Source organism: Brachyistius frenatus, unplaced genomic scaffold (genome assembly GCF_029030835.1).
Source record: "Brachyistius frenatus isolate BFR_SWC_R1_liver_20210118 unplaced genomic scaffold, ASM2903083v1 Contig_25, whole genome shotgun sequence".
Lineage (NCBI taxonomy): Eukaryota > Metazoa > Chordata > Actinopteri > Embiotocidae > Brachyistius > Brachyistius frenatus.
In genome coordinates, this window is record NW_027210624.1 from 338478 (window position 1) to 359347 (window position 20870).

The window sequence follows — 20870 nt, forward strand, 5'->3', positions numbered from 1 at the left end:
GGCGGACGATGTGGGAGAAAGGAATGGATTCAAACAGCAGTCGGGCACAAAGATAAAGCTGTTTTTGGTCATGTAGGCACAACGGTCAAGTAACTGGATCCAGAATTGGCTTCTACTGAAAGCTACAAACAAATCTCTTGACATCCTCCTAACTAACATCCTCCGTCTGTCATGTGAGCTTGAGCATTTTAACGGAATAACCTGTAGCATCTGGACTAAATCTGCTGCCTTTCTGCCTTTTCAACGAGGGGAACAGCACGGCAGGCCAGGCTTGCAAAACCGTGTGGATACGTGGGGCTTGAATGACTCTCAGTACACATGCCAGGGTGATCCTGTGTGGTGTCTTTATGTGCGTGTGCACAGCCGAGTGAGAGAGATGGCTAGGGGTTGCGGGACACAGTGTAACATTTTCTTTTTTTTTTTTTTTTAACTGGGGATGTCAAATAGACAGATGTGCTCTTGATAAAACCCCAAATCTGCTCTTTTCTAAAAGGGGGGGGGGGGCACGCCTGGGGTGGTCCCGCACAGTCTGGAAGGAAAGGAATAAAGGCTGATTGAGAGTGCATTGGCGTAACACTTGTAGCCTGAAGACTTTTAACAATCCATTGAATTTGGAGATCAGATCAGAATATAAGCCGCCTTTGTAAAGAAGCCTTCTTTGCTCAGTTAAAATCTCATCTCGCTGCCCACATTGTTGTCTCTGACCCCCCCTGGGACGCAGAGTTAAGCCTTGTAGCATGGGCTGCTTTTGTTACAGTGACAAGTGATAGTATTTGAATGTTATTTTACCACAAGTAGCTTCGCTCAGTATTTGCCCCATCGACTTCTGAGATTTCTGCCGGTGCTGACTTAATATTAAATCACCAGGGGGATGCAGTGTTTGCATGGGAAGGTAGGAGTGGACAAAAATGGGATACGTTTTTCTCACCCTTCACTCTTTCTATTAAATTACACTGAAATGTAGGTGCCCCTCATTTTGCTGGCATCCCAACTAAACCGTTTGCCCACTTTGAGAACATAAACAAACACAGTATGGGAGACAATTGGGGGCTTTTCAACTAAATTAGCACCATTTCCATTCAAAATGTTCATTTTATTCCTTCAAAAAAACAAAAAAATGTCTCAAAGTGGAGAGAAAAAAGTGGGGAAGAAACAACCCAGCTAGGCATCTCACAAAGACCCTGTTGTTGTTGCTGAAACATCAACACTGAGGGAACATGAGCTCCAGTGCGCCTCTCATACTTTTGCGTGAAGACACACATAATGCAATTTAACAGCAGGGGAGGCTCGTTTTTTTGTTGTTGTTGTTTGTTTTGTTTTTTATACAGAAACACTGTCATGTCAACATATATCGGTCCTGTTCTTACCTCGACACTGAACTGCTGCTCCTCTCCATTCACGGCACATAAAATCCACAGCAACAACTGCAAGCATAACGTCCCCATACAGCAGCTATTAAGACATCTCCCACTGCGGAGCGCCAGTAAAACCATAGTGAACCCCGCTGCGGTGGCTTACTGTCTGTACTCTGCTCTATTTACAGTCGATACAAACAAACGGACAGCGGGAATAAATCCTAGACATTTAGCAGCAACATTGCTGGTGTCTCTCTTGCAGCGGAGAGGACAGGAGAAATGGGAGACGGAGCGGATTCGTCGAGCGCCCGCGCCGCTGCTTTCGCACGCGGTTTTCTTCAGGAGGAGGTTGTCCCCCCCGGTGGGAAAGACAATCGTTGTTACAGCCTGTCAGCAGCGTCCCGGTCCCGCACTCTCCCGGGTCAGTACTTCGGTACTCCGGCCGTTGCTCCAAGCCGACGCGTCCAGCCCGTTTTCTGCACCGCGCGGCATAGCTGCCCGTTTTCAACCGTGTTTCCCACCGAATGCGCATGTGCGCACTGGCACGAGCACCCCCATCCCACTCCTCATCCAAATTCTCCTATAAAAAAACAAAACAAAACAAAAACAGTTCTCATCCCGGTAGTTCAATTTGACGTGTTTTGTCATAAACTTAGTCGCTCTTTTTTCACTCACACTCTCTGGTTTATTTCATTTTTTTTATGAAAATAAACACTCACGTAGCCTTTCCATATGTGGACTAAGGAGCACATTTGTTCACATGACAACAATAGTGTCGGTTTACGATACTAACAAAGACAACTTCTTTACCAGGCTTTACAAATGTATGCAGAATGTGACTGATGCTGGCATTTTACGACATACATTTCTGGAGATGGATAAATTATTTTATGTGTAAAGGTTTACATTATTTCATGATATTGGCTTTTTATTTCTCCCTACTTTACAAGTAGATTTAGATGTGGATATATTTTTTTTTTAGGATTTCTATCTGTTTGTAGACAACTACATGTGTCACCGTGTTTCTGTGTCTGTGTGGCGGATTTATTTACTGTATTTATGTTATGAACCCTTCAATGCCAATAGAGGGCGATGATAGGCTCAGTGCTCAATTCCGGTAACCACCACCCTCAATGTGGATGAGTAATCCCGCTGAGAAACCTCTTCTGTGTCAGTGTTACTTCCAGTTAAAAAATTATGACACCGCCCGGACTGTTATTGTTGTTACTGTACAGAGACATTGGAGTGGCTGAAGGTTTTAAAGTCCGACTTTTACAAGGAAACCTTTTATCAAGGTCTAATCTTCTTTATATTCATAAAGGATACTAACCTATTATAATTTTGTGTGTCACATGTTAATAGTAAAAATAGCATTACTGCCTCATAAAGACCTATACGTTGGCTGCGGCTCCCTCGTAATACACAAAGAGTGTCTGATGAAAAGGCCTTTCTTTAGTCTTCCCAGATAATAAAGAAGGGTCAGACCTAATGAGCCAGATCAATGATTTTCCACTTAGACTAACACCAAGGGATGAGGAACAAGCAGTGTGTGTGTGTCAGTGTGTGTGCGTGTGTGTGCTACAGCAAAGTTAGGTGAGCCGCACCATTAGCCCATTAATGAGGTTTCAATTTGCACACACACCCCGCCGTCCTCCTCTGAGGAACTCTCACCGACCACACTAAATGGAAAACTCCATTTAAAGTTTTACAAAATCACAGGCACCACTGCAGTCAGGAATTAAACTGTTTGCCACAGTTATCTGTTTGACCCCTGTGTGACCCACATGAGTCGAGTCGAGGCTCTGCAGGACATACTGTCACACTGAATCTTGAAGAAAAAAAAAAAACACCTTACCTTGCCAACCGCATTTCATAACGGTAGCATACTTGATAGTTTATAGTATCGAGACACAGGAGGTGGCAATCATGCTCGGTTGATACGTGACACAACTCATCACGGGTCGCTCGGTGGTCTGCTGATTCACACAGCCATTAGATCTCACTGGGTGGACCGCAGTCTTATGAATTGTTGATTTACCTTTTGCATAGCTGAGCCCCCTGTTTAGAATTGAGGGCAATAAGGGAGGACAGGAATGGTTGATTTACCTCATCAGTGATAAGGATATAGACATTAAAATCACCCTCAGAGTTCCCAGGAGAGCATTTCAAATTAATGTGACAAGCTCTCATTTTCTTACCAGGGAGATGATGGTTATGTCCTCCTGCCACTCAGAATAGTGAGTGCTAATATGTAGGCAGGTTTCCTGTTTAATAACTGAGCAGCAGGGGTTAGAAAACTAATTTCCACAATATCATGATAGCTTGTGCAATTAAAAAGATGCAACTTGATGAAAACGAGTGAAATTGCAGTTTAGAGGTCAAGTTGTGCTGCAGCTGACACAAAACGCTTTTTTGGAGCCAACCTCTAGTGACACTCGGTGGTACTGCAGCTTAGCACTTCCTCATCGGCCTAGTTTTTCAGACCCGAAAGCTACGTCCACTTTTATATACAGTCTGTGGTTAAATCGAGAGAACGCTGCTGATAGGCAACAGCAAAATGGACAGCGTCTTAAAGGCACAGAGGCAAAAAAAATGTAGCAAGCCAGCATGCGGGTAATGTGAATACAAAGGCACAACGAGAAGGGACAAGATGTTGGAACGTCAACATTTTCCTCAATGAATGATTGAATTATGGAGTAATACTCTATGTGACTAAAATTACAGTATATTATCTTAACAGCCAATGAAAAATGAACATGGCCATCCGCAATTTCCATAAACGTCCGCAAATACACAACTTGTGAACTCGGAGCTGGTCACAGTTGTTTCTTCCGAAACTGTTTCTTTCCAAAAGTATCCACCCATTATTAAAATCCAGGGTTGTGAAAAATGATTAAGATGCTAATCGCTGATATGAGCTCAGGTGATTTTACACCCAGAACTATTGAAGTTGGTATAGTTCATGGTACAAAAACAACTCTTCATGTTGATCTTGAATGAACTCCAGTCATTCTACTTTGTTTAACTCCCTCAGAAACTAGTCGGTTAGGAGCAAACAATTGGTTTAGGTGGTGTGAATGCATTTCTTTCTTTATTATCATAGTTTATAAGTTAGACTCATTTGTACCACAGAAGAAAACCAGTGTGCTTCTCAGTGATTATGTGTAATTTGTAGCTGAATAAATTGCATAGACACAGCTGAAAAGAACTGCAGAGTTGTGACATTTAAGTTGTTTCCCTTCTCTTTATTTGTGGGATTCAATTAATTTTATTTGCTCTTTGCCATGATACAAATTTAAAATAGTTTTGCCAGAGTTAAAGGCCTGACATCGTCTCGTTGTTCTCCTTGTGCTCATTTCGAAGTTTGTTGGCTGGAAGAATCATTTTCTCATCCTGACTTCCTCTCTCCTTCCCTAATTCTGTCGCACTCACCGTCTCCCTTCCTCTCGTCTCCTTAATGATTTCCTCTCTCTTGATAATCCTGAATACCCTTTTTGAAAGGTTCTGGCCCTTTCCAACTGGTCCTCCCACCAGCGCAGAGCTTTGCCAGGATCCTTAAAGCCTCCCGTTGCAAACAGGATTCTGTCTCATAACTGCTGCATCTGCTCCCAGTCAGACCTCCTGGATCTCCTGGCAGCATGAAACCAAAGCCCCCCCGTCTGCCTTCTTTTCTCTACGAGCAAAGGAATAAAATAAAAATAAAACGATATGATCAAGGGGGCCAGTGTTCTGCAGTGTATCACTAGCTGGTTGGTAATTTAAATAAAGAGTTTCTAAGTGAAAACCTACAGTACATTTGTTCTGGGGATAAGTAATGTGCAGTTCTGCTTTGGCTCAAGCAATACAATTTAAAATGTACCACAATTTATCAACAAAATCTAATTTGGAGCAGGCATTTCCTTCACTTCTTTGGGAGGAGAGCGTCACATCATAATCTGTTAAATTTTGAATGTGCTTCCTGAGGTTGGGTGGGATCATGACGGGATCACGTTCTCTCTCCCCAGATGAAGCTCCAGGATCGGCTTGGAAGCACAGCGAGGAGCCGCCCTTTCAACAAGGTCTCGGATTGATTGCTGTGTTATCGTACGGCCGGCTGAAGCCAATGAAAAGGAAAAACCTCTCCAGTTGAAATAACTGCTCTATTCCAAAAAGAGTCTTTTTCACAGTTGGACCATTTTAGTTGGGTCTCAACCCAAAATCCTTTTGGGCTGTTTTTCTCCCTTTTTTCTTTTACACGGAAACTCTTCCAAACCATGCACAGTTTGTGTTTGCCAGCATCACTTTTTGTTTATTTAATGCGACCATTTTTTTTATCATTTAAAAATAGTACCTCAAGTATCTTATATTAAAAGGGGTTCTTGGTTATCTTCTAATTTCAAACAGTTTCTGCTCAAACTCTATTTTACTCCACGTGTGTCAATAGCTCTGCAGTTTTCCCTTATTTAGGATTTAGAGGATTTTTTTGGATTTCAAGGCCGCCAATGCACATTTAGTCATTCAGTTCAATAAAAGATGGAAAGTTTTGTCTCATTCTTTCCCAACTTGTACTTTACTCTGTACACATTTCAAAGACAGCCTTATGCAGGTCTACATTTAAAAAAAGAAAATAAATCCCACTGCAGCTTTCACATGTATGCATTCCTACACATGATGTCATTGTAGAATATGGTACTGCAAGCTCGCTGAACCTTTAATTTTTGCCAATTTGAATCATGGCTTGGCTCAGCTCTCAAGACCAAATGACACAGGAAATCAACACATCTGGGTCCCTGGCTCCGATCAGAGCCCATCAGTGATGTCATTGCACCTCCTTCTAGGAAGTTTATACATGAGGCAGAGAGCTGATCTCCATTAACCCAGTCGTGACGCCAGAGTCGCTGTCAGGCAGCTTCATCGGTGCTGGGCACTAGCTCGTTTAAACTTTGGACACACAGGCAAAGAGCAGAAATGGGTCGGCTTGGGATAAAAATAACCCGATTACAGCCCACACATTGCCGTCGCCGAAACAGACTGGATATTTACATAATAAGCTTAGTCGTGCATTCAGCTTCACAGCAGCCAGAAACGATAGGGCTCCTGTAATCTGTATTGAGAGAGAAATATGCAGGTAACAAGCGTGTGCGGCATGCTCCACCACCAGACTCCAAAACCTGATGAGACAGTTATTGAGAAGAGATGTGGATGTATGAATGAGATGAAGCTGTTCATTCAGCAGGGTGGTCAATTGATTTGGCACTAAACTGGGCGAGCATGTGTCGGGATGGCAGTGGATTGGTTGGCTTTGAAATCTTGGCAGTGTTTTCCCTGATAAAAGTAAAAACCCCAATAAAAAAAGAGAGACCGAAAAAAGAAGGTGTGGAAGAGGGCTGTGAAAAGCAAAGCATAGCGTGCGACATACTGCAATATCTACTACAATTGGACTGCATGTTTAGAGGCTGGGAATGTAGTTTGAGTGTGGTCCATATTTTTTTCCTTTATTCTTTATTGATTTTTCCATTAAAAGAGCTTCAGCTGTTTTTGAAATCGAACAGGCTTATAGTTGGTGCTTCAGTCCAAAGTGATCTCAAGGTGATATTCCATCTTTCAAGCTTCCTTTTAATCTATTAAGCATAGATTCATAGGATGCGCCATCCACCATCATATTTACTCAGTATTCCTAAACTGGAATGCCTGAAAGTATTTCTTGAGCCTGTAATTATGTCTGCTATAATAACTGAAAATGCACTTTTAAAAATGTATTTCAATCAATAAGCAAATGTAAAACAGGAGTCAAAGGGAACCAACGGTCCAGTACGTCCATAACTTCATCTCACTAAGGTACACTCTAACATACGATCTGAAATTCTAACACAAACTATTGTTCATTGGTTTCTTTTCTGTGGATTACTACTGCAGTATGATAATGTTGATATTGAGATACAGGTAAGGCTAGAAAAAGATAGGGTTTCAGTTATACAGCAAAACATTTTTAAAGGGCTTTCTTTTCTCATCCAAAACCTTATTGTCATACTGTATGAACAGCCAGTGTAACTTACCAGCTTACTAAACTAGCTACATGCCAGTAACATGTAACACTGGGCGTGTAGGCATGTTAGATAAGCAGCGAACAAGGAAAAAATCAGTTTACTTCTCGTTGTCTGAAGAAATTCAGGGAAATGGCTAGTTATCCAGCTGACTACTATTGGAATGACTATAAGTCATTTCACTCAAAATTGAGAGGGTAGAATCAAATAGAGGAAGAAAAACAATGAATGGAGGCACAAGCAACCTATCCTTACATATATTGGCATTTGACAAATCTCTACAAGCATGACCTACAATCAGAATGGCCACAAACTTTATGGTTTGAGAAGGAACAGAGTTATGGTTTAACTTTGGTGTTGGTCTGTTTGTGTGTAACAGAACACAAACCTCGTGTTACAATGCTGTGGGACAAACGACTTCCGGCTTTGACTCTGAACATTGATATTGGGCGTAAATTTGAGTAACAAAAGGCATAACTCCTGGTGAAACTGTGCTGATACATTAAATAAGAATGCGATAGAAAAGGATTCACATAATATAGAAGATAAACCCTCTAAATGCTTCCACTTAGTTCAAACCCATATTTTTGGGGTAAAAAATGAATTTGATCTGATTAAAAGATGGGCTATCAAGATGACTACCGCAATGTCAAAATTGGTTGTGCAGTACCTCCCCATAGATCTGATAAGACTAGAAACTGTAAGCTTCAAAGTCAGAGCATTGGAGAGTAACTCATTACACACACACACACACAAACACAACACACACACAAATGGCTTTGGGAGATTTTCCTTTGTGATTGGTTGTGGTTGCAGAGGCTCTGAAACCCAGAGTTTCTGCTCTGCACCAAAAAATGTTTCCACCCTTCCTGTACGAGGTAAACATTCATACCATGCAGCCACCCACTGGCCAAAAACCTGAAACTGATCTTCACCGCAAAATCGGAAGTAGGTCGATTGGTGCTGTTGGCAAACTCTTTCTCTCTCTGGCTCAGTGTGGCCAACAGTTCCTTTTTTCAATCTTGTGCTTGTGGGAATAAGTCAGACTGATGCCATAACAGAGCTGTTAATAACGTCAGTGGGAGAAACTTGGAGGGAAAGCTCAACACTATAGAAGGCAATGGCCACTTCCTATCTCCTGCAATTAATGGCAAGATGTACAAATATGTAGGTTGTGCGGAGGAAAGACATATGGCTTTTGTACTGACTACTTCTTTTTCTGACATGACAGACATTTGGGGGAATATTTGGAAAATTGGCTTTCTTGCTAAAAGAGAAAGATGAGGGAAATCTTGTGTCTGTAAAGTTAAAATTAACCGAGAGCCAGCACCAGGTTAGCTTAGCTTACCATAGAAACTGGAAACAGGGGGAGTTACTGTACAAGGCGAGGAAACAGTCCAACATAAAAAATATTAGACACAATATGTCATTTTTACACTCGTATGGAGCGTCCTGGTTGGCACATTAAGTGTCTGTGTGGGATGACGTGGATTGGAGAGGCATCAGGCATGTGGGTGTTTTATCGTCCCAAAGAGCTTTGCCTTCAGGCTCAGTCCACTCTTCTCGATGTTCCAATCCTTACCTATCATCACAGGTTTTGGGCATGGACTGAAAGAACTGGAGATCGTGGATAAGGATAAAGGTTCCTGAGCACTTCTTTGGGAATCCTTTGGGATCGCCCCGGAGGAGCTACAAGACGTTGCTTTGCCTGCTGCCACGTAACCATATCATCCGACCCACATTCATTGTGTGAATAAATGGGTCTGGGTACACTTCATTGAGGATTGTTTCTAGTCATTGCATCGTACTAGGTGTAGACGTCGGGTTAATTTTAGAACTATTGGAGCATCCTTTAACCAATCGGCTTTGACCACCTTATGACATATGTTCTGCGTCGCATGTTCTACAACCCCTGCTGTTGTTGAAACTATATTCAGACTAAATGCTTGACCTAAAAGTCATCACAGTTGGCCACACCCACTGGTCACTGATTGGTCCGCCCTTCAGAGTGGATGAGCAAACCTTCATACGAACAGGGTTTCCAGACTATAATCACAGCTAGCCGCCACCACAATCCAGCACGGATTAAGCAATGGGACATGATTGAGTGCATAAACAAACAACATATATTATGGTAATGAATGAGCTGTAGAGGTTCTGGCTGATGGATTTTGTCACCTCTGAACATATGCAAGCAAACTGGTTCCCCTTGTTTCCAGTCTATATGCTAAGTGAAACCAACCAGCTGCTGGCAGTAGTTTCACATTTACAATAAATGCCCAGAGTAGTATCGTCAAGTGAATATGCAAATTATTTCATAAAATGTCAAATTAACTCTTAATGGAAATAATATTTAGGATGACAGATGGCAAAACATCTTCACCAAATTGATTATTATTATTACCATTTTGATGATTGTTGTTTATACAACTCATAATGATCCGATCCACTAATATTGGAAGCAGCACCAGTGCATGTGTTTTGTATCGAGAAAAGAAAAATGAAGAGTGTAAATGACTGCCACCAATACATTATTCATTGTCAGAGTCATTTAAAAAAAATGTTGTGGTGAAGAAGCACGAAATGCTCGAGCTCAGTGAAAGAGAGTGCTGTGTTTGCCAGCTGATCTATAATTTACCAGGCAAGGTCTACTGATATCTGCACCATCCTCTTCAAATGTTAATGTGTGTGTGGTGGAGATTTTAGGAGTCCGCTGTAACCGAAGACCCAGGAATCATCCGGGCCTTGTGTGAATAATATGATGGTAAGACTTCAGCCAACATGTTGTAATATAGCAAATGCTGAGGGGAAAATACTTGAGCACTTCTGGCATCACGGCTGTCGTTCCTGCCTGTCGTCCACCTCAGCATACTGTGGGGAAAAAGCTGAATGGATCAAGTCCAGCAGTGAGGGGACTGCCACAGCGGGAAGGTGAGCAGTGCACTCAGCACCCTACTTTGAGCAATTATGATTGATTATAGCTCCCTGAAGCGGCTCTCACGTCAGTTTTCTTCAAGCACTATAATTCGGTTCTTGGCTCTGGGCAAAGCCCCATGTCACACAGGACCATTTTAAAGCAGACTGTAGCCTGCAGAAGTGGGTTATCCCAGAGTGGTCACAGGTAGCAGATGAATTTAAAGCTATCTCACATTGGATGAGTTTTATTATTATTCGAAGTGGGACTGCGGTAACCCAGCTGTCGGCACAGATTAGCCTGGAGTCCGAACGGGTTGAAGAGTGAACACCTAGACCCTCCTGATTGTCGTCCGGGCTCAGGACCCAGTCGGGACCCTATATGATTTTTTTCAAACGTGTCTGAATTGTTAGCCCAGACTTGCTCAGGTCATAAAGCGTGAAGCAGTACAAGACTCCGCAGACGGAAAGTTTTTGTCAGTTCAGCTCAAGGGAGGGAAAAGAAAAAGTACAAGAAGTAGTCATTTTTAACAACAGTGCCCACACTGACAGTCTGCATCAGTTCAGATCCCAAGCTCTGTCTGCTCCACTTTTGAAAAGCTGCATTGTTAAAATCCTCTAAATGAAAATGAATACAATTAGAAATGAAATCAAAATAGGGTTAAATGACATCTTACTCACTTCATACAGAAATGTTCAGTTTTGACGCTGACAGAAAAGAGGGGAGCCAGAGAGAATGACCAACACAAAACTTTCTGTCCCACCACTTTGTCCCTTTTTCTTTGTCCGTTTATTGGTGACTCTACATTCCAGGAAAAGTCTCTTTTACTTCGGCTTTGGTCTCCACCAACTCCTGAGGAGTAATTTACTGTACGTCTTCCCTAAACGTATTAGCTAAATGTTTTATTATGTTCACCAGATAGATAAATATCTTCTGTTGGCCATTTGGTGCTCGGCTGAACTCCTCCATCCTGCTGAAAGTGAACCAAATAATAACACTGACGGCCATAGTTTCACAAACAATTTTGCTGAAAGATGCTAAAATGCTCATACAGCCATTTGGCCTGTTGTTATTACAAGAAATATTGATTATAGCAGCTTCAATGCAGATATATATTTTTAAGTCTTTCTAAAGTTGCTCTTTTTCCTGAGAGGCAAATGTTCAGTGTAAGTCTATGGAGGTTTATGAATAATATGTGTTGAATTACATTCATACTTTTCAAATATATTGTAGCTATTGCTGCTAAAGTTGGTGATCTTGAAATTGAAGCCTGTTCAAGTGGTACAGCTCCAGATACAAGTGTTAGCCAAGACTCTAAAATGTAAATGTAGAAAAAAAAATTAAAAATGTGATGGACTAAATTAGCCCTGGGTCAAGAATAATAATGAGCTGAATATATGCCATGGGAAAGCCATTATCTTGCAGATGCTTCTCAGATGAACGATCATATTAAAACAAAAGTGTTATGACATTAGAGGCCTTTAAAAATGTTAATTGTAAGCAAAAAAAAGCCCTGGGCTCTCAAAGGCAAATTCACTCCAACAGTTAAGAAACACTTTAAGAGGATGCTATGCTGCAGATGTTAACTGATATTAACTGAAGACAGAAGGCCGTTCAGATTGAGGTCATTAAGGGAAATGTTCCTCGCTAATAAAAATGAGTGAGCTGGGAACAGTGGGGAGTCAGAGGGTTTTGTGTTAAGTTTTACTCTGCTGCAGATACAAGAATGTTACCAACTTTAATGTGGTGCAACTGGAAACACTTCTGGGAGCATTTAGAGGAAAGGAGGTGGGCTTGCTCTGCTTGTTAACACCAAATAACTCAACCTCATTAGAACTAGTTCTTATAAAGAATTCACCTGCAGCTCAGACATTAAAGTGACATAAGGCTGCTAATCCATGACAGCTCTAATGGTCCTGCGTTTTCGTGGCTATTTTAATTCACTTCAAGGCTCTGAATGAATTATCGGCTTTTGAATATGAGTAATAAGATCCTACATGACTACAGTATTTTCTGTCAGAACAGCTTTAGTTATTTTACTGTCATCATCCCAGCATATAATCTTCTGATAATCGCATTAATTTTTGTTCATTATTGTGTGCGTGGTGTGTTTGTGACGACTGGGTGTCTGCAGGAGGAACAGAGTGAGGTGCACTTAAAGTTTAAATTTATTGAACTTTGACCTGAACTGCACTTACCTATGTATGTGCAGTAAATTGTTGCTGACCATTTCTAAAAATGAGGATAAAGGGTACAATAACAAACTCGCCTCATGTTGAGACCAGACCAAAATATTGGCCAGATACAAAAACAATAAAAACAATTAAGTCTCTGAAACATTCCTCTTGTAATGTTAGCATTGAAGCTAAAGTGGTGCAATTTAATATAGCAGGGAGTTCTAGAGAGGTGAATACTACATTGACCGAGGTACACGGTTATAGGTGAAGCATTAATGCACATGTGCAGAAGGCCACACACTGCAGGGGCAATTTCTAGCTACCCATCTTTGTATAATAATCTGTATAAATACCTGCAAAAATAATGACATTCCCCTCTGCTCTACTTTGTATTTAGTGCTAAGTAGCCAGTGTTAGCACCGCTAACATGCTTATGGGGAAGACGGAAACCTTTAAACCTGCTAAACATTAGCATCATTTTTTTGTGATTGTTGTAATTAAAAATCCTTGATTTGGCAGACGCTATTATGAACAATTGCAATGAAATTTGTGGAGTTTTGTGTGACATTTTTGCAGTGAAATTGCAGTAATTGACAAATAATGACAAAATGTTGTGGGGGAGAACATTTCTAATTATAACTACTATAACTTCCAGTGATAATAAACACAGAAATAACAGGAAATATTTTAGTTCTCATCTTTTACATTTTTTTCTGAAGTTAAGGGACTGTGGACTCAAAGTAAAAAAAAAAAAAAAAAAAATCCTGTGTCTTAAAAATGATGAAGGTTCACAAAATAGGAACTGAAGTCTGGAAACATAGGCTACAGGAATAGAAATATCACAGTGTCAAAGGTACATGTATAAACAAACTGAACTGTGTTTTTGTGTGTGTGTGTGTGTGTGTGTGTGTGTGTGTGTGTGTGTGTGTGTGTGTGTGTGTGTGTGTGTGTGTGTGTGTGTGTGTGTGTGTGTGTGTGTGTGTGTGTGTGTGTGTGTGTGTGTGTGTGTGTGTGTGTGCGCGCGCGTGCGTGCGAGCGTGCGCTGAGAACAACCTGGCAGCATCATTAACTAGACATGTCATTTCCTGGCAGCCCCGTTGCCCCCCACACACACGTGACGGGAAGTTTACCTGCTGCTTTTGACCCTGACTCATAAACCAAACTGCCAACTGGTGTGAGGATGATGTTCAGTGTGCTTATATGTGTGTTGAATCACCGTCGGATCCCCGCATGGAGGATGTAACAGGTCACATCCGCTGACTGTATGTTGGCCTTTTCTCATAACCCAGATCCAGCTAGTGTGACACAGTTTGACTGATCAAACAGTGTAGGATCACATCTTAACGTTTAAGAGAGTTCATCAACAGAAACCTCAGGGGAAACTTTGAAGATGAAATATCTCTAATGTCACAGCAACAACACAGACTCCAAAAACGGTATCAACATCTTTTTGTTAGAGTAGATCTGGGTGCATAACAGGGTTGTTTTTGAAGGGCAAATAGAAGAGCTGATGGTGTCAGGCTGAACCGTGTGTTTACACACAGACAGACACTAAATTTCACACTGTAAATTTTTCATTAGGTAACTCCAGACAGGTTTGTGGATTAGGTGAGGAATGCTGACCACAGGTGGGAGGGAGAGCAGACTTTTTATCCTCCGTTCGGGGGTTATAGCTCTCTCTTCCCCTGTGGATGATGAGCCGGCCCTGATGAGCAGCTCCCGGCGGGGAGCAGGCCACATCAAAATGCCACCGCAAATAAATTCAGCCAAAGGGAGCGCAGGCTGTTGGTATTCTGCGTGGCAGCAAACAAATCTACCAAAAGTGTGTTCATGATAAGAAGATATATTCATTTCAAAGGTCAGACTCGTCTGAAGCGGGCAGCGGAAGATATCTGCAAATATTACATTATCTATGTATTAAACAGTGCAAAGCTAGAAGATGGTTGGAAGGAAAGTTTGCTTGACTTCGTCATTTGTTTATCTCCTTACAGAAAAGCATGAGCGATACAACAATGTAAAGAAGAATATGTTACATGATACTACCATCAGTTTGTAGAGGTGGTTGATTGACTTCATGTTCTTCTAGCGAGATCCTCAGCAGGTTTACAATCTAACACTTATTCTTTGGTTTCTTGCCTTCTAACGAATACAGGAATGGCTCTTGTTATCAATAGGTGGCTCCTCTCCACCAATTTGTGAGGTCATGTGACTATATTGTACGTAAGTCTGCTGTGTGCAGACTTGACAGACTTGTAAAGCTCGCTGAGTTCATCATCATCATTAATCCCCATTACAAAAGCAAACAATGCTCAATCGCTCCCATTTTGTTTCGTAATGAATCCAGTCAGTGTCATCCTCCACTGGTGGCCTGCTGCCGAGCCAAACAGCTGCCGGCACCAGCTCGCTATCTTACTATCAATCATGCACACTGCTATCTGCAATATTATCCATTTGACCCAGTATGGACTCACAGCACATGGGTGCTTAAAGCCCTTTCTAAAGCTATGATAGGCAATCTGGGCCAGCTGTAATCAATGGCTAATAAGCATCCCGGCAGCTCAGCCGGTCGTTTGGACAGCCAGGTGGAGTTGGATTATCTGATTGGGTCGTTTGCGATTCGTGTGGGTGGCGGTTGAGCATTTTAGCCAGCTGCAGGGTGGATGTTCCAAGTGGGAGCAGCGTAATCACTCGGCCGGTGCTGCAGGGACACACTGGTGCCAGTGATACAAAATGTCATGAACTCAGAAACATGCACACGCAATGTGGAGACTGTTGGAGATATTCTGGACTGAAACTGTACAGTAGTTCTTAAATGTGAGTTTTCTCTATCAACGTTTAAAGTGTAAACTCATCTTCACAGAGTTACTTTTTTCTAATGATCAAATATGAAAACAAAATCTAATCCCCACAATGTAGCGTTACACAGTATGATAAAAAAAAAAAAAATGGGGAGGAAATAAAAAATATATGAAACCCATCTTAAAATCAATAACATGGTTCGGCAATACTTTCAACATGTGTTCACACGTCAAAACATACACATGCACAATCACCAACAACAGAACACAAACATTACTCATTAAGTTCATATCATCTACTTTGGTCTGTATGCATACTATTTTTAAGCAGCCAATATTACACAATCCAATATTAAAGTCTCAACTGAGGTCATTAACAGTGAAACAAGAGCAGCCTTGATTGGATTGAGCCGAGGTCACTAAACTAGCACGATTGATAGCAAGTGAAGCTAATTAGCATTCACTTAAAAAGAACTGAATTTGCCAGCTACAAACTTCCATGTCGAATATAAACAGAACAGCATCCAAAATGCTGAATATTATAACAGTATAGAGGTATGAAATTACTTTCAAGATTTAAGTTGGAAAGAGTTTAAATGTTAGTCTCTTTTGTAGAGTGGAACTACAATATTGGTAGAGTGTGCATTTCCCTACGAAACAAGCAAGAAGAACTGTCCTACTGTGCATGTTTGCAAATGTGGGAATTGCGGAATTGTTGGGTTAAAGTGCACGAAGAAGACTTTTGTTGTAAATATTGGTGCTGTGTAAATGAAACTCAACTGAATTGAAGAATACAAATTGCCTTGTCAACAGTGAGTAAGCAAAATATCCAGCAGAAGAGAATGACTTGCAAATGAGTCAACAAAATAAAGCAAATCCTGGCAAACAGTTTGAGGTTTCTTCAAAAAAAAACAGAAACAACTGTTTTTGTTTGAGTGTGCAGTGTTACATCTTTGGCTCTGTGCCTCCTCTCTCTCTCTCTCTCTCTGCCCGTCGCTCTATCCCTGACAGCCTCTTTAATTGAGATCATGCTGTCATCTGCTTTCTGTGTTACTCACACTCAGAAATGGGACATGTCCCTCCCACTGCAATCTGTCTCAGTTACAGAGCTGACATTGGGAAGAGACTCTGGTCACTTTGCGCACTTTCTCTCTCTCTCTCTCTCTCTCTCTCTCTACCCACTCGCATTTGGTGCCCAGATGGAGCCATGCAGGCGAAAGAAGCTTTAGCTGTGCACCCTACTTTTTGCAGTCGACTCTGCTGCAGGGCAAAGAGGGAAAAAAACCTCATCAATGAACAACTTATTCTGTGTCCAGTAGAGTAAACAGACAGGCACCGAACCGCCACAGAGATGCTTTGAGAACAAAGTTTGACCAAAGAAATTTGATGCTGACATTGAAAGTTAAACATGGCATCCAGTGCACTGCTGCAGCAATACCGGCACATAAAGGAATGCCAGAATTTGTTCACATAATATATATGGAGAATAAAGTTTATATATATATAAAGACCTGTAAATTAACTGGATTTTTGGTTGCTGCATTAATGTTGCTTTAGCTTTATCCCACATTATGCATAATACATACTCCATATGTAAGAAAATGACGACATACGTTAGGTTTTTCAGCTGTAAGTAGGTTATAAACCAACGCTCTCAGAAGAGTAAATAGTACAGTGCGTATATTTGTACTGTATGATGACTTTGTATCACTTTCTAGCTGAGATGTGATGACGAAGTGGTTGTTCAATCAAGCTTTTAGGTGAATTTGTAAAGTGTGAATGCATGACTGTAATATTTGCAATTCAAATCATTTCCAGAGCATGAACACTGAATTGCGGCTAACTGCTATTATATAAGCTTTTTTTCTCCTTCTGGAAAGGCTTATCTCCTTCCCCTTCATTCTTATTGCTGACCTCAATAATAAGAAGTTCAAGGCCCCTTTTGTATTTCCATTCATTTGTGAGTTGGTATGAAAGTCTAATCAGAGTACCAAGCTATGGACCTTTTGGCCCTGCGCAGCTCACTCGGTAAGGTTTGTTATTGTAAGGCCTGTGGTTTGCTCTCCACAGGAGACAACCGCACTGGAAATGCATGTTCTCCTTTGAACGAGGGCACCTGGTTCTGCAACATCACTGCAACATGGAGTGGATGATCCTGCAGAGGAGGGTGCTCGCTGTGGAGATGAAATGTGCTTCAGCGTGTTGTCAAAAAATGAAAACAACAGAGGCCCGGCGAAGGAATTCCATCAGGGAGGAACCTGAGGAGCTCGGATTGGATTACAGGTCATTTCAAAACATATCCTCCCTCACAGTCTGCACAGGCATCAGCTGCACTTCCCAGGTTCTCAGGGAAAACCAGTGTTGTACAGCTTTTTCTTCTCATTCAACAACGTGCAAGCTTAAACCAAGGCCAAACTTCCTGGCTTTAAAGAATACTGCTCTCTTAACTATTGGACGGAAGAAAAAGTAGCCTCAGGACTTTGTGAATATTTCTCCCATTATATGGTTTTATCAAAGACAATACATTAGTACTATGTAACTGGAAGAGGAAGAACAAATACTCTAAATGCACAACATGAGTAGATAATTTGTGCTGTTAGAATTTAATTGACATACATTTATATGGTAAAACTATAAATTAACAGGCCCAGTTTAACGCCAAAGGATGTTATACAACCGGTAATCCACTGCTATGGGACACGTTTTGTCTCACCCAGGCGAGAAAACTACACGCAAGTTTGAAGGAGGAGGTCATGTGACAGACGTTACCTGATAAAACACGACGTGATAAAGTCAGATTAGGGAGGAGGTTGAGGGTGGCTGAATTTTTATAAGCTGTAGCTAATTTATCTAACGTTAGTTCCATTAGTGGATTCGTTTCCAGCTGACTTTTTTTTTTAATGTTATTAACAGACTTGTTCTGCTGCACGTGTTGGGAAACCACCGTGCTGTTACCTGTTGGCTCTGTTATTCTTGGAAAACTAAATTCGGTTACTTTATTGCTCCAAAAATGTGATTATCCACCGAGCCAAGGGGGCTTGACCGTCGCTCCACTGACGTGATGTGATTGGTCCTCCATCATTGTGCGGTTTGATAAAAACTGTAGCTCGGCTTCCATAGAGCTGCACATTAGCTGGCAGTCTGATGGAGAATCCAGAACCGACTCCCACACAGTGAAAAAAATAATCAAAGTGTGAACAGGGCTTTTAGAAAACTCTGGTCTGCGAGCCCCCAGATAATTTAAATGCCTGACCTTCAAAGTAACACTACTTTAGCTTAACAGGGAGCTTTATTTTAGGTAGTAAGCTAATTATCTTGACATGCTAACATTGGCAGTTAACATCAGACCAGATAAACATTGTATAAACAACTCCAAACAGAATTAAAAAAAAAGTGCAGGACTTATTTCTTACCCGCCGCTGGTCATTAGTAGCACATTCCACAGTTTTCATCAAAAAAAAAGGCTGGAGAAGATTTAATATCCTACTTGGACAGGAGCCCTCACCCTGCTGTGTCAGAAGATGAACACTGTCTCGTCCAAATGTTCATTTTACCAAGGTGGAAATTTGGGACGACATTCCCTTAATGCCCTCTGGCAAAGCACCTGGTTTAGACAGGTTGCTATTAAACTTTTACAGTCTTGGCCTGAATTATCCCATCTCCTGGAGGAGGACAGTGGCAAAAGAAGAAGAGTGATCTTACTGGCCAATTAGTATATTGTATTTAAAATACTGGTCTTGGCTGCAGATATTTCTTGAATAGAAGGTTATTTCTGAAGCAAAATCTACCCTAATGTTGAGAAAAGAAAATATCTCATGTAAAACAAACTGCATGTCAAACAGCACTGTAGCGTGCACAGTGCAGGTGGAAACTATAACTTCCACGAGTACGTATTGAAAGTTACGTTACTTGACCAACATTGTGACCACTGGTACATGCAAATTATTAATGTCCCCATTTAGTTTAAATATTGCGTTATTCACTGTTTTTTTTATACCAAAAAACTAGCTACGGCTTCTCAGATGATAGCATTGTCAATCATTGCCTTTTAATTACACTTAATTTGAACATGTCTATACTTTGGGAAACTGTGTCTGTGTCATTTTTAATATTTCCTAATATTTTACGGACCGATTAATCAAGAAAAGGATCAACAACTCAATTGCATGCAGACCTTGCGTAAAAACACATTTTATTGTACTGTAGTTGAGAAATCCTGAGCAACTGCCCTCACCTCACTTTGCAGTACGCCACCCAAAATGTCTCTTTCGCTCCACCTTTGTTTTACACCAAGTCCAACTTTCGGAAGATTCATCCTGAGATGCAGTTTTTGAAGAATCTGGAAGATAAGTGACGAAGGAATAACCTTTGTCTGCTCTCCTGTGTGACTAAAAATAAGGACAGTGACACTTTACTTGATGGAGAGAATATGGTGACTTTTGAGGGAGCAGAACAATTTGAACTGTTCTTTTTCATTTTTGTTTTTATGACAACATTACCAAACTTTTTGAAGTGCATTTTCAAGGGGATGGATGCAAATTAACTTTCTTTTATTTTAAAGTCAAAAGTCAAAAAGTCAAAGCCAAAGTCAAAATTACGCTTTAGTCATTAAATCCAGTGAGCCAGCAAAATGTTTGCCAGTAGCCAGCTAAAGTTATAACGTTCCAATAGAAAATATTATATTAGTCAGAGCTGAAAGTCCTCCAGAGTTTCTTTTCTGACAAATATGGATCATAAAACAACAGGTTGGTCTTCAATTATTTTTTTTATCTCCCCTTTAGGCAAAATGTCTGAGGTACACTCCAAACTTGATGAAACCCTGGATTGCTGGCATCACTGCTGCTTGCATGTCATTATTGGGGAAACTTTTACAATGACAGTGCACCTATGAGAGCAATAATAAAAAACCTAATCTTAATACGCAGAAAGGAGCTCTAAGAGGACATTAGCCCCCTATTGTTTGTGTCACTTGCTGCAGGCACAAGCCATGAAAGCAGCTAGAGGGAAAGAAAACACCAAATCATCATCAATAAAATCCTAATACACTGCTGCTTGAGTAGCAATGGCAGTTATGAGAGGACATGAAGATTTAATGGAGTCAGTGTACACTGTGGCATAAAAATCAAGCTGGTATGATTGCCTTGGGGTAGTGTTTTTTTTTATGTCCAAACCCTGTGAAACCTTGAAAAATTGGACACACTGGGGGGTTATGGGTGTTATCAACCCCAGACACTCTGCTGGAGATTGTCAGAATGAGTCCCATCTTCCTCCTCTCCTGCGAGCCCTGCAGTACTGTATATTTTCACCGGGGTCACGGTGCACTTATAGGAGAAAATAATTGAGTAGAATTTGATTCAACAAGCATGGCACTCACCGGATGGGAAATGCTACACTGTGTCTCAGAGGGAGGTCAACTGAGACAGTTTACAATTTTGCTCAATTTGTGCTGTGAACTGTACCTCGGACTGAAAGCACAAGTTTTCAGAATGTCTTTCATTGAGAGGTCTTGCCCGCTCTAGCCGCATTGACGTTGCTGAACAAACTTAAACTCGGCTCCTGACAGTCTTCGGTGTGTTTCAAGGCTGGTTTGTCGAGGGCAAGTG

The 20870-nt window shown here is 41.2% G+C and overlaps 1 protein-coding gene across 2 annotated transcripts in view; it reads right to left on the reverse strand.

The window, feature by feature from the left end:
• The window catches only part of LOC138620584 (matrix metalloproteinase-16-like), a 76132-nt gene extending 74250 nt beyond the window's left edge, over positions 1-1882 (reverse strand). For both annotated transcript variants that reach the window (XM_069697926.1, XM_069697925.1), the window contains exon 1: positions 1368-1882. In XM_069697926.1, coding sequence (XP_069554027.1) covers positions 1368-1493 — 126 coding nt within the window. In that variant the 5' untranslated portion in view covers positions 1494-1882. The remainder of the gene's footprint in view (positions 1-1367) is intronic.
• Between the last annotated feature and the right edge of the window lie 18988 nt (positions 1883-20870).